The following is a 16,321-nucleotide window of genomic DNA, read 5'->3' as shown; positions in this document are numbered from 1 at the left end:
TGATACACAAGATATTACACCACTCAAACATTTCTGCGGTAATTCTGAATGTACCACCATCTCACCTGGGTTAACACTGCAGGGGGAAGAAGCTACCACTCACTTTGATGCTTTAATTGTCAACCTCTGTGTGTCCCAAATTGCATCCTATTTCCTTTTATAGTGCACTACGACTGTAGGCCTCTGGTCAAAAGCAGTGCACTTCAAAGGGAATAGGGTGCCATTTGCAACAGATGTTCCAGGGGCGGAGCCAGAGGGGTGTTCGGGGTTGCACTGGACACCGCTGACATCTGATTGGCCACCCCAAAATGTAATTCGCTACTGGCAGTTTGATGCTGATTAACAGCTCATTTCACATTTTGTTTAAAGAAGCATTTCTGTTGACATTCGGCGGCACATTTTTCAAATCTAGAATGAGGAAGAGAGAATATTAACATTGGTTGCGAGATACAGAAGAAGAACAAGAGGAAGAGAGTATCTCCACAAGCTTTTTTGGGGATTGGCGAAAGCATATTTGAAGTAAGTTAAGGTTTAGCATCAGGTTTAGGTTTCCTGAACAACCTTTACGAAAGTTGAGTCGCTGTGTAAGTTAACATTAGACCTTTAGCTACATTAACATACAGTTAATCAGATAAGAGAGATCGGTTCCCAATTTAGTCTAACATCTGCTAGTAATGCACGTATGTGAAGTGTCGGAAGTTACAGTATACGAATGTTTAGCTAATGTGGGGTAATTAGTGTCGTGGAAATATTGAGTCAAATATTTCTCAGATACCGGAGCTTGTGAATTCAAATAGACTTTATTACAAAAAGTAACAAATCCGAGCAAATCCATGGAACAACTATGTAGCCTCCTGCTACAGATACATTTACACATAACTATAGCCTTATTTAATTACGAACCCTACAGCAACTGCCGTAAGAATAACTACTGCCTGTAATCTGTCAAGTGTTTCGCCGGCTGTTAGAAATTGGGAACAATATCAATGAGTTGGAAGAATATTCAACCTAACAAAACTCTTTAAGTCACAAGTCTTTTAAACGTTTACCATGTCTAAAATACCACCACTATCTCTTTTACTCTCACCATAATCTAGGTATGTGTAATGTTCAATTTATTTATAATTTTCCCTACATCTTACACAGCCAGCTGTCCTCCCTCCTATGAACTGTCTCCTGTAACAATATACATAGTCTCTGGAAATAACACCTCTCTACCACCACAACCCAGATCCCCAATGCAGTCACATTTCATCTAATCCATAACACACTAGTCACTACTCATAATGTACTTCCACAGTTATAAACATACTAAAACATTCTCAAATTAATTTTGGCAATATACATCAGTACCTACTTTGGAACAAAAATCACTTTTGTTAATAAAAACATATTGACTTAACAAGAAAAGAGAAAAATAAATATATGTTTAATAACTTCCCACTACTCTTAATGTAACTTAAACTGGGGGGAGAAAACGTCCATCCTTTACGTTCTATCCCCATGTTATGCTGGTCTCCACCATTGGGTGTTCTCGCAACACACAGACCTTATATGCAATTAATTATATATCATCCAGCCATCTCTATCAATACAATTTAACATAAAAATTCTAATGAAATAATAAAACAAAACAAACAAAAAAGAACCTTTATGTTAACCCAAGCTATCATCCAGTATGTTCTAACAAACTCCCTGTCGAAGGATACTTAGAGATAAGGTTTCCAGAGCTTCCCCAGGCCAAATAAATGTAAACAGTGCCCCCAACCCTCACCATTCAAAAGCAACACTTCTGCTATATCCAAATCATAACTAAAACATTTTGTAAATTCTCCAACCTAAATTCAGAATAACAGTCCTTATGTAACGGATGTGAAATGGCTAGCTAGTTAGCGGGTACGCGCTAGTAGCATTTCAATCAGTTACGTCACTTGCTCTGAGACTTAAGTAGTGTTGCCCCTTGCTTTGCAAGGGCCGTGGCCTTTGTGGAGCGATGGGTAACGATGCTTCGTGGGCGACCGTCGTTGATGTGTGCAGAGGGTACCTGGTTCGCGCCCGTGTCGGGGCGAGGGGACGGTTTAAAGTTATACTGTTACATTGATGCTGTTGACCCGGATCACTGGTTGCTGCGGAAAAGGAGGAGGTTGAAAGGGGGGTGAGTAACGGATGTGAAATGGCTAGCTAGTTAGCGGGTACGCGCTAGTAGCATTTCAATCAGTTACGTCACTTGCTCTGAGACTTAAGTAGTGTTGCCCCTTGCTTTGCAAGGGCCGCGGCTTTTGTGGAGCGATGGGTAACGACGCTTCGTGGGTGTCAGTTGTTGATGTGTGCAGAGGGTCCCTGGTTCGCGCCCGTGTCGGGGCGAGGGGACGGTCTAAAGTTATACTGTTAGTGCTTACTTGAACTCAAATTCAAACTTCTCAATTTAGCACACATCATCCCTATTAAAATGTACATTTAGAAACAAAACCTTTTAGTACCAGCAATAACTATTCTCATTACAGCTGATATTCGGGAGCTGATGCTGTTGGGGGATTTTAAAACCAACCTCCCTGATAGAATTGTAGTTCATTTAAATGAACAGAAAGTTGCGACATTGGCGGCCGAACAATTGCGTCATCAGTGCCTCGTTCGGGTCGCTTTTCATCCAACGACCCCAAGCCTTTACACGATATCCATTAATGTTTTTACTGTCACCAAAAGGTCACGTGATTGCAGACTTCCCGGTTTTGAAAAATAAACCGAAACAGTCCCTGTCACCATCCCCAAAATTAAAAAGCGTGGGGTTAGTCCAGTCTTTGGCTCGTCCGTTGGACCGAGTTATTGATTCAGCATTTGGGAAACCGGATCCTATCTATGCTCTGTTTATCTCTACCGTTTGTGTTTTCTAAACTGGAGAGAACAAGCGGATCAATAGCCCATACAAATCTTACGAGACACCGGGGCGGCGCAGTCATGAATAGTTACTGATGTTTTACCCTGGTCTCCTGAAACCTATTGTGATTCGCATGTCATATTACAGGGTATAGAGACAAAAAACGTATCTGTACTATTTCACTGGGTCCACTTAGTGTCAGACTTGGTATAAGGACGTTTCTGTGTTGGTGTAGTACACTGTCAGTAAAAGGAGTCACATTGCTACTAGGGAACGATATCGCTGGTGGTAACGTCACTCCTGTGTTAGAGGTAGTAGACAACCCAGAAATCAAAACTACAGATGATAAATTGGTTCAAGCATTTCCCCATGTTTTTCCTGCTTGTGTGTTAACGAGGGCACAATCTCGCAAGCTAGGAGATGTGGTGGATTTGTCTAGTTCCATTTTTGAGAATGTTGAGGTGGAAGACAATGCACCGTGTATTCCTTCGACAAGGCCAACCGTTTTTGTCAAGCTTGTAATGGCACAGACATACATATACAACACAACGACATGTCTCAATGCTAGTCACAGAACCAGGCAATGACTTCCCGCAGGCCTATAACAGCACAGGCATACCTTTTCTGCTTACGTTCTGTTTTTACATGTCTAGTGATTAAATCAACGTTGATCCAGCTCTGTTTTATTCATCTGGCCTCCGTTTTTATTCTGATTTAACCCTGTGTTGATTCTGCTCACTACTTCTGGGGGAACAGTCTAGATACTGGAAAATCATCCATAGTCATGAATTTTCTCCTACACTAGTAGGCTACAGCTGTCAGTGTTGAGCAATTTGAAATCCATTAACTCAGTTAGATTTTCGTACTTGAACTCAAAACGAACACTTGTTATTATCAATTATCAATGTTACTCAAAAGATGACCACAATTTGCAGATAGCAAATAGGCTATCGTAAAGGTGTAAGAAATTATAGCGAGCTAATTTACTTACTGCAGAGTAGGGATAGCCATGATCTAACTAGTAACTTAGGCTGGTAGTTGATTTTAAGGTACAGTTATGATAATGGGGATTTGTAATTGAGATTGGACTAAAATGTGGGTAATTGGATGCTTAGAAGTAACCATAGACTGTCTTTTATTTTTGCATAGGGTCAATTAAACATGAAAAGAAAGGGACTTATTTTTAGAGAAGCACAAATAGGGAGATCAGGTCTCCTGATTCAGGTGCAAACAGACCCCGGCCCTTGAATCACCACCGGACCCCAGAGCAGCTCCCTAACTGAGGCTAGTCAGAGTCAGTGTGGTCAGACTTCACAAGGACCCAGTCTACCACCACCAGGTCAGAGCATCTACCAGGCAGTCAGTCACATGCCCAGTTCAGAATTTAAGTTTAGCTTCAGCTTGTAACAGATGATTTTGTCAGATTAAGCTTCACTTTAAAATGTTGGTTGTTGATTCATGTTTGTTCTTGTTTTGATGGCTGTGTAATTTTTTATTGTTATTATACACTAATGATTCTTGTTATTTTAATGTAATAGATGTATCAAGGGATGACATCTGGCTCTGAGCAAGACAGTGAGCCAGAGCTGCGAGGAGATGTCACCGAGCCCCTCCCAACTGCATCAAACACCAGATATGCTGTTCCAAAAGGACCCAATGGTAGGCCAGGCCTATACTTTAAACTACACATTTTAGATAGCAGCTGTTCATATCTAATCTTGTGGATTCCTTAATTATACATTTCCATAGAGATATGAGACATTATTTCAGACATTTCAGTAATTTCAAGATCCAGAGAAGAGGGTCCTGTATAGCCGTGTTTGAAAACACGGTACTAGGAAAAGGGCTTTTAACAGCTCCTGTTATAAGGACAATTCATGGGTTGAATATTCTGTAAGTCAAGATTCGACTTATTGTTTCGCCTGTAGGAATCTTTCTCTGCCCAATACACCTGAATCTGCCTTCACATCACAGCCAGGTTTTTGTACAATGCTATGTATGCTTGGAATCAGCATAAAAGTGCTATTGACAGCAACTCATCAATGTTAGATGTCATAAATGAGGACTGGAAAAAGAAAGTGGAGGAAAACTGTACTTACAATTAAAACAACTGCAGATGTGCTCCTATTAACTGCCACTCAAAATATAGCGCAGAGAGGTCATCGAGAGTCTAATGACTCTCACAAGGGTAATTTTTTGACAAACTTAGAAGAAATAGCAAAGCATGACCCTCTCATGGAGGAAAGGATGAATGCATGTGGCAATGCTAAGTACACAAGCCACCAAATCCAGAACAAAGTTCTTGAGGGCTTAGCTGAGATGGTAAAGTGAAATAATAAGAGAAGTAAAAGAAAGTGAATTTTTTTGTGTAATTGCAGATGAATCCAAAGATCTAAAGAAAAAATAACAAATGTCTTTAGTTGTGAGGTTCAATTACAACGGGGCCATCCACGAAAGCTTTTTACAACTTTCAGTCAGCTGAAAGCTTAGATGCAGCAGGTCTCACAAAAATGATAATTGATTGCCTTGAAAAACATAGTCTGGACTACAGAAATAATCTTGTGGGGCAAGTGAGGGTTACTTTGGAGAACTATGGAAAGAGGTTGAAGAGATTGCAGAGCACTGCAAAATAAGTGTACAAACAGTGTGTAAAAGACAGCCTAAAACAAGCGTAAGATTTCATGACTCATTGAATATAAGCATGGTAGGACAGAAAAATAGTGACCAAAGTGATGGTGAGAGCTTCCAAAGAGCTATCTTTTATCAGGTGCTTGACAGTCTCACAGCTGAACTTCAGAGGCGTTTTTCAAAGAAGAATTGCGAGATAATGCAAGGGGTCCAATCTCTCAACTCAAAGAGTACAACATTCTTAAATGAGGAGCCTCTGTTTGCCTTTGCTCAGACCTTTGAGTCAGGTTTAGAGGACCTCAAACATGAGATTCATCAAACCACAAGCGGCTTCCTGATAGCAGAGAGAAAAGTGGAAGGGACAGACCGTCTAATCTACTTGACTTTGTTGTGTTTCTAGAACCTTATAAAGAGCTCTTCCATTAGCTATTATCGACTATGTAAGATTTCTGTTGTTACACCAGTCAGCAGTGCTTCTTGCAAGAGAAGCTTCTCAGCTTTAAAACTGATTAAAAACTCACCTTAGGACAACAATGGTTGATGACAGGTTGTCACCTCGGAATTCTCAGTGTTGAGTCAAGGAGGGCACGCTCCCTTAACATGGATGAGTTTGTGAAACATTTTGCCAGTTCTCACCAGCAACACAGAATTATGCTGTTTTAAATCTACCTAGGATAATTTGGCACTTAGGCGTTCCCTCTGGTCATGATTAACACCTGCACGGTGTACTAGCTAGTACACTGACATTCTACAATTATAAATCCAAAGGGTATCATGTCACACAGATGTACATAACATAATATGTATGAGCATAAATATGACACTAATGTTGATGGGCACCAAAATTATTTTTATTTTTCAAGTCCATTTCTGCTTGATACCTGGCATGTTAAATTGCAGTGTTTTTTTTGTAAATGTACTTTTTGTAAATAATCTATGCAATTTATGTAACACACAAATGCTATCTTATCTCCTTGGTGCTTGAGCTTTATTTTCAGAAAATATTTGGGATGTTCAACACTTATATATTCATGAAAACAGAGTGACCCAAGTCTCTTCAAAATGTGTGTGTGTGTGTGTGTGTGTGTGTGTGTGTGAGAGAGAGTGAATGAATGATGCTCCCTCCAGTTAGGATGAGGTTTTGATGTTGGTATGTTGTGCCTTTTTTTTCTGCACTCATAGTGTTGTGTGTTCCTTCCAAACAACACAACTTTAGTTTCATCTGTCCACAGAATATTGTGCTCTTTTGTGAACTTCAGCAATGTTTTTTTTGGACAGCAGTGTCTTCTTCCATGGTGTCCTCCCATGAACACCATTTTTGTTTTTGTGTTTTACGTATTGTAGACTCGTCAACAGAGATTTTAGCATCTTTCAGAGATTTCTGTAAGTCTTTAGCTGACACTCTAGGATTCTTCTTCTTAACCTCATTGAGCATTCTGCGCTGTGCTCTTGCAGTCATCTTTGCAGGATGGCCACTCCTAGGGAGAGTAGCAACAGTGCTGAAATGTATCCTATCCATTTATAGACAATTTGTCTTACCATGGACTGACTTTTAGAGTTACTTTTGTAACCCTTTCCAGCTTGATGCAAGGCAACAATTCTGAATCTTAGGCCTTCTGAGATCTCTTTTGTTCGAGGCATGGTTCACATCAGACAATGCTTTCTGTGAATAGCGAACTCAAATTTTGTGAGTTTTTTTATGGGGCAGGGCAGCTCTAACCAAATCTCCAATCTCGTCTCATTGATTCGACTCCAGGTTAGTTGACTACTGACCGCAATTAGCTTTTGGAGAAGTCGTTAGTCTAGGGGTTCACTTACTTTTCCCAACCTACACTGTGAATGTTTAAATGAGGTATTCAATATAGACAAGAAAAATACAATTTGTGTGTTATTAGTTTAAGCACACTGTGTTTGTCTATTGTTGTGACTTAGATGAAGATCAGATCCAATTTGATGACCAATTTATGCAGAAATCTAGGTAATTCCAAAGGGTTCACATACTTTTTCTTGCCACTGTATGTGGATTATTCTTCAGTTTATGCTTAAAATGAGCTTTTCCACAGAGTGAGGTTTCTTTACCCAGGAGACTGTTTGACACGTATTATTATTGTTATTAGTGAACTTTTCCTGACAGGCATTCGAAGTGAGTTCAGCTAGGCCTCCACGCTACAGTACACAATGACATTCTAAGAAGCCTGAGCATTAGAAACTCGATGGAAACAGAAGTGACTGGAGCACATTCCATCCTTATTGATGACAAACAGGTACCATTGTAAAACTTTGTAAACACACAACTATGTGTTCTTTTATTTTTGACGATGTTGCTCCAATAGCTTACGCCAGAGCCTTCTGGCCTACACAGGTGTGTCCACTCTTCACAGTTGATCTTTGAATACCTAACTTGTTTGTTAACCACAATTGAGGAAATGGGACAGGTTGCAAACAAGAGAAACTGACATATATAAAAAACATTTTGGACAAGTTTATGTGGACAAAACTATATCCGTGCAGTTTTACATGGACATTTGGGGGGTGTTGGAAAGGCTGTGAATCCTTTCTGATTAAATGTTTGTTAACACACATTCCATTATGACCATTGCATCAACTGTCTGTGGCCCAACTCAGTCCCTCATTTCCTTCAAATGCTAGGATGAGTTTGCACTTTCAGGCCCTAATTTGCTGTACTATTCTTATCCTGTGTGTTTGTGTTTGTTAGTGTCCCCTGGCGTGTCCGTATGGAGGATTATTAGAGGCATGGGTAGATAAACCGGTATGGCCAGTTCACCAAGGCTACGAAAGGTTAGCATTCCTTACATTGTCGCGGCTTTCGTGTGAATATACAGTACTGGATGCACTTGATTCATTTAACCAAGTGATTTTGACCATTGATGAGAACCTTACTCTGGAAGTTGGCCATTATGACTTGATAAATAAGAATAAACAAATATACTAGCATAGGAACATGAAGGAGTTTGACTCCGGCATGAAGGCCACAGTACCATATGGGTTAAAAGATGAATTATGGTTAATAAATAATGTTTGGTGAAAGGCCCCCACATACTTTGTGTACCTTGGTTAGACATTGTGTGCCTTGGTTGTTGGTGGTGGTGGAACCACCTACTATCATTTAAAAGTGCTTCATGGTGATTCTTCAAATGATATTGCTAGCGACTTTATTTGCGTTTTTATATTACACTGAACAAAAATATAAAAGCAACATGTAAAGTGTTGAAAGTGAGCTGAAATAAAGGACCCTGAAACTTTTCATATACACAAGTTTATTTCTCTCAAATTTTGTGCACAAATTTGTTTACATCACTGTTAGTGAGCATTTCTATTATGGCAAGATATTCCATCTACCAGACAGGTGTGACATATCATGAAGCTGATTAAACAGCATGATCATTACACAGGTGCACCTTGTGCTGGAGACACTAAAAGGCCACTTCAAAATGTGCAGTTTTGTCACACAACCCAAGTTTTGAGGGAGCTTGCAATTGACATGATGACAGCAGGAATGTCTACCAGAGCTCTTGCCAGAAAATGTAATGTTCATTTCGCTACCAAAAGACGCCTCCAACGTCTTTTTAGAGAATTTGGCAGTATGTCCAACCGGCCTCACAACCGCAGACCACATGTAACCATGTGTGGACCTCCACATCTGACTTCTTCACCTGCGGGATTGTCTGAGGGGGGGGGGGCACAAGCTACGGACAACAAACACACAATTTAATTTAATAAATTGCCATTTGAAAGCACAGAGATACCGTGACGAGATTCTGAGGCCCATTGTCGTAAGGATCTGTAAGCAATTCCAGGAAGCTGAAAATGTCTCAGTTCTTCCATGGCCTGCTTTACTCACCAAAATAGCATATTTTACATGCTCTGGATCGACGTGTACGACAGCATGTTCCCGCCAATATCCAGCAACTTCGCACAGCCATTGAAGAGGAGTGGGACAACATTCCACAGGCCACAATCAACAGCCTGATCAACACTATGCGAAGAAGATGTGTTATGAGGCAAATGGCCGTCACACCAGATACTGACTGGTTTTCTGATCCACGACCCTACCTGTATTCCCAGTCATGTGAAATCCATAGATTAGGGCCTAATGAATGCATTTCAATTGACAGATTTTTACTGAATCTCAGTAAAATCTTTGAAATTGTTTAATGTTGCGTTTTTTAATATTTGTAGCAGATGAAATGAGTGGTTGGGCTGTAAATACTGGTGTGATAGAGGAATAGGGAAAAATTAAAGACACTTCTTCGATAAGGTCTCTGACAAAAACATTGATAGTAAATGTGCCGAGGTAAAATTGTGTGTTATTTTTTTTTCAACGATGTACATTTTGGGCCTAACTGCAACGCCAGAGAGGAAGCATGCTGGACTTGAAGTTCCGAAGTTGTTCACTGCAAATCTGTTAATCTCATTCACTTCATGATTTGTTAAGGGATTAAAAAGGGATGGGTGAGACCGTAACATATTCAGATTGACTGGATGTGTGACACAAGGATGAGGCCCATCTCAATTCATGTCCCTCACCATAATAAATCACTATTTCTAAATCAGTGAATGGCCTATTATTTCCAATGAGAATATTCTCTACGTCAATTGAATATCCAATTAATATCCCTGATAAAAACGGCCCCAACCATGGTATTGTAACATGTACAGTAAACGGTGTATGCGTAGAATGGTGGCTGTCTCAAACTTTATGATTTATATTTACCTGATTGAGATATATTCCTTTGTTATTAGTGTAACTTAGTTCTTGCCCCCCCCTCTTGCAGGAAGTTGGACCTTCAGGGAGGGAGTCCTAGCTAGACGCGGGAGCGGTATAGTCTTTTGACCATACAGACATACAAACAGGTCAATCTATGCTTTAAGTTGATTGGAGAATCTTTTTTTTTGTTAGATATAAGAAGAATAAACATTTTTGTTGCACCATATCCCTGGATCTCATTGAATGTTTTGGCTATTTGGAAACCTTGAATGTGGACTGTATGCGTACGAAACAACCCCGCTTTCAGGCTATGGCAGTGGCTATGGTCAAGAGGAAAGGAAGCCACTACACTGTAGGTGTTCCTTTTGTCCAGGTGTGAAAGGGCAGTGTGGAGTGCAATAAAGATCGCATCATCTGTGGATCTGTTGGGGCGGTATGCAAATTGGATTAGGGTTTCTGGTATAATTGTGTTGATGTGAGCCATGACCAGCCTTCCAAAGCACTTCAGGGCTACAGACGTGAGTGCTACGGGTCGGTAGGCAGGTTACCATAGTGTTCTTGGGCACAGGGACTATGGTGGTCTGCTTGAAACATGTTGGTATTACAGACTCAAACAGGGAGAGGTTGAAAATGTCAGGGAAGACACTTGCCTGTTGTTAAGCGCATGCTCGGAGTTCACATCTTGGTAATTTATCTGGCCCTGCGGCCTTGTGAATGTTGACCTGTTTAAAGATCTTACTCACATTGGCTGCGGAGAGCGTGATCACACAGTCGTCCGGAACAGCTGATGCTCTCATGCAAGTTTCAGTGTTACTTGCCTTGAAGCGAGCATTGAAGTAATTTAGCTCGTCTAGTAGGCTTGTGTCATTGGGCAGCTCTCGGCTGTGCTTTCCTTTGTATTCTGTAATAGTTTGCAAGCTCTGCCACATCCGACGATAGTCGGAGCCAGTGTAGTACGATTCAACCTTAGTCCTGTATTGATGCTTTGCCTGTTTGATGGTTCGTCGGGATGGCATAGCGAGATTTCTTATAAACTTACGGGTTAGAGTCCCACTCCTTGAAAGCTGCAGCTCTATCCTTTAGCTCAGTGTGGATGTTGCCTGTAATCCATGGCTTCTGGTTGGGGTTTGTACGTACAGTCATTGTGGGGACGACGTCATCAATGCACTTATTGATGAAGACAGTGACTGATGTGGTGTACTCCTCAATTCCATCCGAAGAATCCCGGAACATATTCCAGTCTGTGCTTGCAAAACAGTCCTGTAATTTAGCATCTGCTTCATCTGACTACTTTTTTATTGACCGAGTCACTGGTGCTTCCTGCTTTATTTTTTTTGCTTGTAAGCCGGAATCAGGAGGATAGAATTATGGTCAGATTTGCAAAATGGAGGGCGAGGGAGAGCTTTGTACACGTCTCTGTGCGTGGAGTAAAGGTGGGCTAGACTTTTTCCCCCTCTGGTTGCACATTTAACATGTTGGTAGAAATGAGGTAAAACGGATTTGTTTCCCTGCATTAAAGTACCTGGCCACCTATGCATGAGCGTTTTCCTGTTTGCTTATGGCTGTATACAGCTCATTGAAACGATCAAGTGATAGATTTAAAACAAATATATGTCAGGTTACTGTACTGCATTCTTCTCGTCACACACACTAAACACACAACCCTTCGAACATAATGATGCAACAGGATATACACAGGATAAATGACAAATTAGCTTGATACATATTTCCACCGATATATAGATAAATAGACAGGAGAAATGATCACAGATTACAGCAATGGAAAACCAATAGCCTTGCCCTTGTGACAACCAAGACATTCCTCAGTGGGTCGGTTTGACTTGAAAAGAGGGATGAGAGAGGGAGGAGAGAAAACAGGTGTATCAGGGTGTGGGTTTCAGTGTGAGAGAGGAAATTAGTTAAAGGGGAGGAGTGAAGGCAGGGTGGAGTATAAAAGTATGAACACTAAACAGGACAGGCTTTAGTGGAGGGCATTGAAACGATGGAAGTCTACAAAGCACTCTGTTTGACTCTACTAGTTGCCCTCTTTTCAAAAGGTAAGAGACGAGATTCCTGTTATTCCACTGCTTTCCTTCTATTGACCGGTGAATGGAGTCAAGGAGCTGGTCAGGTTATAGAATTTTCTTGGTGGTGGGCCATATGGGCCGTATTGACTATTTATAGAATACAGGTATAGCCAATAAAGACAATCAAAGCCAACAGGATGTCATCTGCCTTGTGACACAGGAGAGAGACCTGTTAGACTGTTTTGGGCCTTGAGGGAGGTCCTGTGCCTAATTTTAAGGCAGAACGTTCACATTTGTCAAATATTTGTCTAAGACGTGAATGTATGTTGAGAGTGATGTATAACGTGTCCTTAAAGACATTTATCAGTCTAAAGTGGAGCCTCGTGGCAACATAACTTGATTACACTGCAGAAGGGTCAGTGTGTTTTAGGGTTTGTGGACCAGTTGAAGTTATACATCTAATTTCCAAGCAGTAAGGAAAGTGAAGGGGGTGTTAGCCCAAGTTGTGTCACAGCCGGCCGTCACCTGGAGCTCCCAAGGGTGGTGCACAATTAGCCCAGCATCGTCCGTGCTGCGGTTTCCTTGAACTGTGTTTGCCTCCGACACATTGGTTCCCAATAGATATCACAACCACAAAGTAAAATTTGTCTATATTGTAAATATTCAGAAAAACAAAAATTTGCTTTTTTGGTTTTAATTTAAGATTAGGGTTAGGTTTGAAATCCGATTTTAAGAAGAGAAATTTGAGAAATAGGCAGGGTTTATGACTTGTGGATGTGTTAACTAGTGACAACTCAACATATTTAGGGAGCTATCTTCTGGGTTAGCGAGCAGTGTGGATTAGAAGCTGTGAGGCTTGGCAGGGGTGTCTCGGAGGACGCATGTCCCGATCTGCGCCGCTCCAAGCCCATTGAGGAGTTGTTGCAATGAGACAAGGTCGTAAATACACAATTGGATACTGGGAAAATGAGGTAAAATTGAATGATTTAAAATAAACGTTGTGTAAATCTCACATGAATATCTTCGTACGCCTTTTCTGAAATTTTCAATTTCCTAAAACTGTGTGCGTGAACAAGCGTTATAACTCTGACTGGAAAATACCCTTCATTCACCTTTTAATGGTGACATAATGTATAATTGAAAGTATTGGGATTAGGCCACAGCAGTTTCTAAAAGAAAGAGCAATGGCAAATCTGAGATGTTGCCAGAAGGTCTTGATCTTTTGCAGTGACTATTTATTAGTATTTGGCAAAGGACTGAGATTTTTTCCTTTTAGAAACAAAAACACGACAAATTGTTATGGACCTGTTAGCAGAAAGTTTAAACTCAACAATGTTTTGTATTGACTTTTCCACGAATGTAAATATGCTGCACTGCCTACCAATTCAGAATTATTGTCTACTCAATACATTTGAAATACATTAGGCTATGTCAATGGAAAAGAGAAACTGTCTGTTCTATTAAATTATACGGTAACCACGCCCTGGATCTCAGAGCAAAATAGTTGAGATAGCTTATCTAATAAGAAATGGGACGAATGGTATTCTAAACCATCACAGTCAGATAAAGCAATGATTATGGAAATGCAATAAATAGTAAATCGATTCCTATTTCGAATCATTTCAGATTAGCAAAGATATAAGAAATAGAGTTTGTCTCTTCTCATTAACGGCCTGCTTGCAATGCAATACTTCAAACCCTAGAAATTGTGTGTATGCATGGTCTAAATTTTACGTGGAGGTATGCACATTTTCACGTCAAGTTTAGTTAAGGCCAATGTTTGAGTGAACTGGTCACCAATGCAATGAGTCACCAATGCAATGCTTGTCTGTTGTTGTCTTAAGGGCAGAGTACAGGGAGGAAAATGAGGTTCCAAAAGTGTATGAACATTTGTCGTGACTGGCCAGCTGTGTTTCTCCTCAATTTCAGTTGGATGGAATAGAATATTTGATACGTTCCTTATGTAATGCAATGAACTTGTAGAAACAAATATCCGTTTGTAGATACGTCTGATTTGTCTGTTTACCTCTTTATGTGTTGTAGACATTCATTAAAAAACATGACCTGATAATAATTTAGTGGGTGGGGACTGAATGTGAAACCAGTCAAGCTGACAGTCACGCCCATAGAGCACCCAGAGGTAGGGTGCTCCTTTAGATTCACTGGTCTGAGAAGACAGAGGAGGTGAAAGTGTCATTATGACAGACGTTTAGCAGTGGGCTTAATTTCTCCTGTCCAGTTCTTTTAGATTAGCTCAAATAAAGGAACGTAGGTGAGGCGAGGAAGCCTCTTTAGACCATTGATTTGTCACATACAGAGAAGATTCAAAACAATAGTGGAGGCAAGAGAAGGGTGATTGGGTGAACTATCCTTTTTAGACAAGTCTTAGAATACATTATAAAACATTACCAAGTATTCTTTCATGTGAAATCCCCATACAGTCTTACAGCATCGATGACTGTTTGTTGTGACCACATTGCTTCCTTTGAATGATTGTGCATTTTGTCTTGTTCTTTGTTTTTCCTGGTGAGCCGGTTTTTCTTTTGTTCTCCTCTAAGGATGCAGTATATATTTCCTCATCCTCTTTATCTTATTCATAAGGCTTTGGCCCACAAACTATATTTATCTAGTATTAGTTCATTAGTATTAGTATGAAATATAAACATATCTTAGTAATTCTGAGAGTAATCTATTCTCCTAGGTTGTTTTAATAGGTAACGTGCTAATTAGTGTTAAACACATTCTGGACAATGTTAAGTGGACAGTAGTATTAGGTAACATGCACAGTGATGAAAGACGTTTTGACAGATGGCGTTTGGTTTAACAATCCACAGACTCATAACAAGAAAACAGCTGAGATATTTTGTTCACAGGAAAAGTCTGTATGGACACTAAATACACACAGTACCTTCAGAAACCACAACAATCATTCACAGCCAGCCACCCAGACAGACAGACAGCTCCAAGACTCTATGTTTCTACTATGAAACCAATGGGGTGAAAAGAGTTATGAATTACATGTTTGCCCACAGTGTGCCAAAACCAAACTGTTCAACTATTTTCTGCTTCTCCTGTTTTTCAGTGTCTCACTCTCAGTTGGATGGTAAGTCCCCTCCTTTTTCAATCAAATTTCAGATATTTTCCTAAATGAAGGACTTAACCATGCACCTATTCACTGACTAACTAGTGAGCTTTAATCTCTTCACTTCCTGTGTGTGCTCTATTTTGTAATCCCTCGTCCATCTGTCTTTGTTAGTGTGTGGAATCTCTCCTCTCAACACTAGGATCGTGGGGGGTCAGGATGCTCCTCCAGGGAGTTGGCCATGGCAGGCCAGTCTGCAGAGATCTGGCAGACATTTTTGTGGGGGATCCCTTATCAACAAAGAGTGGGTGCTGACTGCTGCTCACTGCTTTCCCAGGTGAGGACCCATTAAAAAAACAGTGCTTAATTCAATCAAATCTGTATTGTAGTATTTCTACAAACTGTCATAATAATAATAACAATAAGAATAATACATTTAGATTTTAATGTGATCACATAAAAGCACTGTTTTTTGGGACAGTAAACAGACTTTCCTCTCCATGTTTTCAAAATGAGATGTGGGAAGTAAAGGGAGTAATTCGTAAATAATGATAATTCTCAAATATTGCTGAGGTGGGTGCTACAGGCCCTTCAAACATTTAATACAATTCTAACTTCAAACTCTCATTTTCCCAGCATCAGTACATCAAATCTGGTGGTCTACCTGGGTCGTCAGAGCCAGCAGGGCTCCAACCCTAATGAAGTGAGTCGTACGGTCACTCAGATCATCTGCCACCCCAACTACAGCAGTAGTACCAACGACAACGACATGTGTCTGCTGAAGCTCTCCTCCTCCGTGACTTTTACCAACTACATCCAGCCAGTCTGCCTAGCTGCACCAGGCAGCTCCTTCTATGCTGGCACTACTAGCTGGGTCACAGGCTGGGGCACCCTCAGCAGTGGAGGATGTGAGTCCACAGATATAGCTTGTTTTAAGTACTACTGATGATGGATTAGAATTCTGAGAGGTCTTGTGTATT

At 40.5% G+C, this 16,321-nt stretch overlaps 1 protein-coding gene across 2 annotated transcripts in view; it reads left to right on the top strand.

Annotated features, from left to right (window-relative positions):
* The first annotated feature begins 23 nt into the window (after positions 1-23).
* Positions 24-16,321, top strand: part of LOC129868055 (transmembrane protease serine 9-like) — a 36,168-nt gene continuing 19,870 nt past the window's right edge. The window contains exons 1-5 of one of the 2 annotated variants that reach the window (XM_055941643.1): positions 24-310; positions 4,414-4,534; positions 15,342-15,362; positions 15,516-15,678; positions 15,978-16,249. In XM_055941643.1, the coding sequence (XP_055797618.1) occupies positions 4,414-4,534; positions 15,342-15,362; positions 15,516-15,678; positions 15,978-16,249 (577 nt within the window). In that variant the 5' untranslated portion in view covers positions 24-310. Of the gene's footprint in view, positions 311-4,413; positions 4,535-12,217; positions 12,290-15,341; positions 15,363-15,515; positions 15,679-15,977; positions 16,250-16,321 lie in introns of those variants that run through there. The other variant, XM_055941652.1, reaches the window with a different exon arrangement.

The sequence above is a fragment of the Salvelinus fontinalis genome, chromosome 2 (assembly GCF_029448725.1).
Source record: "Salvelinus fontinalis isolate EN_2023a chromosome 2, ASM2944872v1, whole genome shotgun sequence".
NCBI lineage: Eukaryota > Metazoa > Chordata > Actinopteri > Salmoniformes > Salmonidae > Salvelinus > Salvelinus fontinalis.
This window is presented reverse-complemented; position numbering and strand designations above follow the sequence as displayed.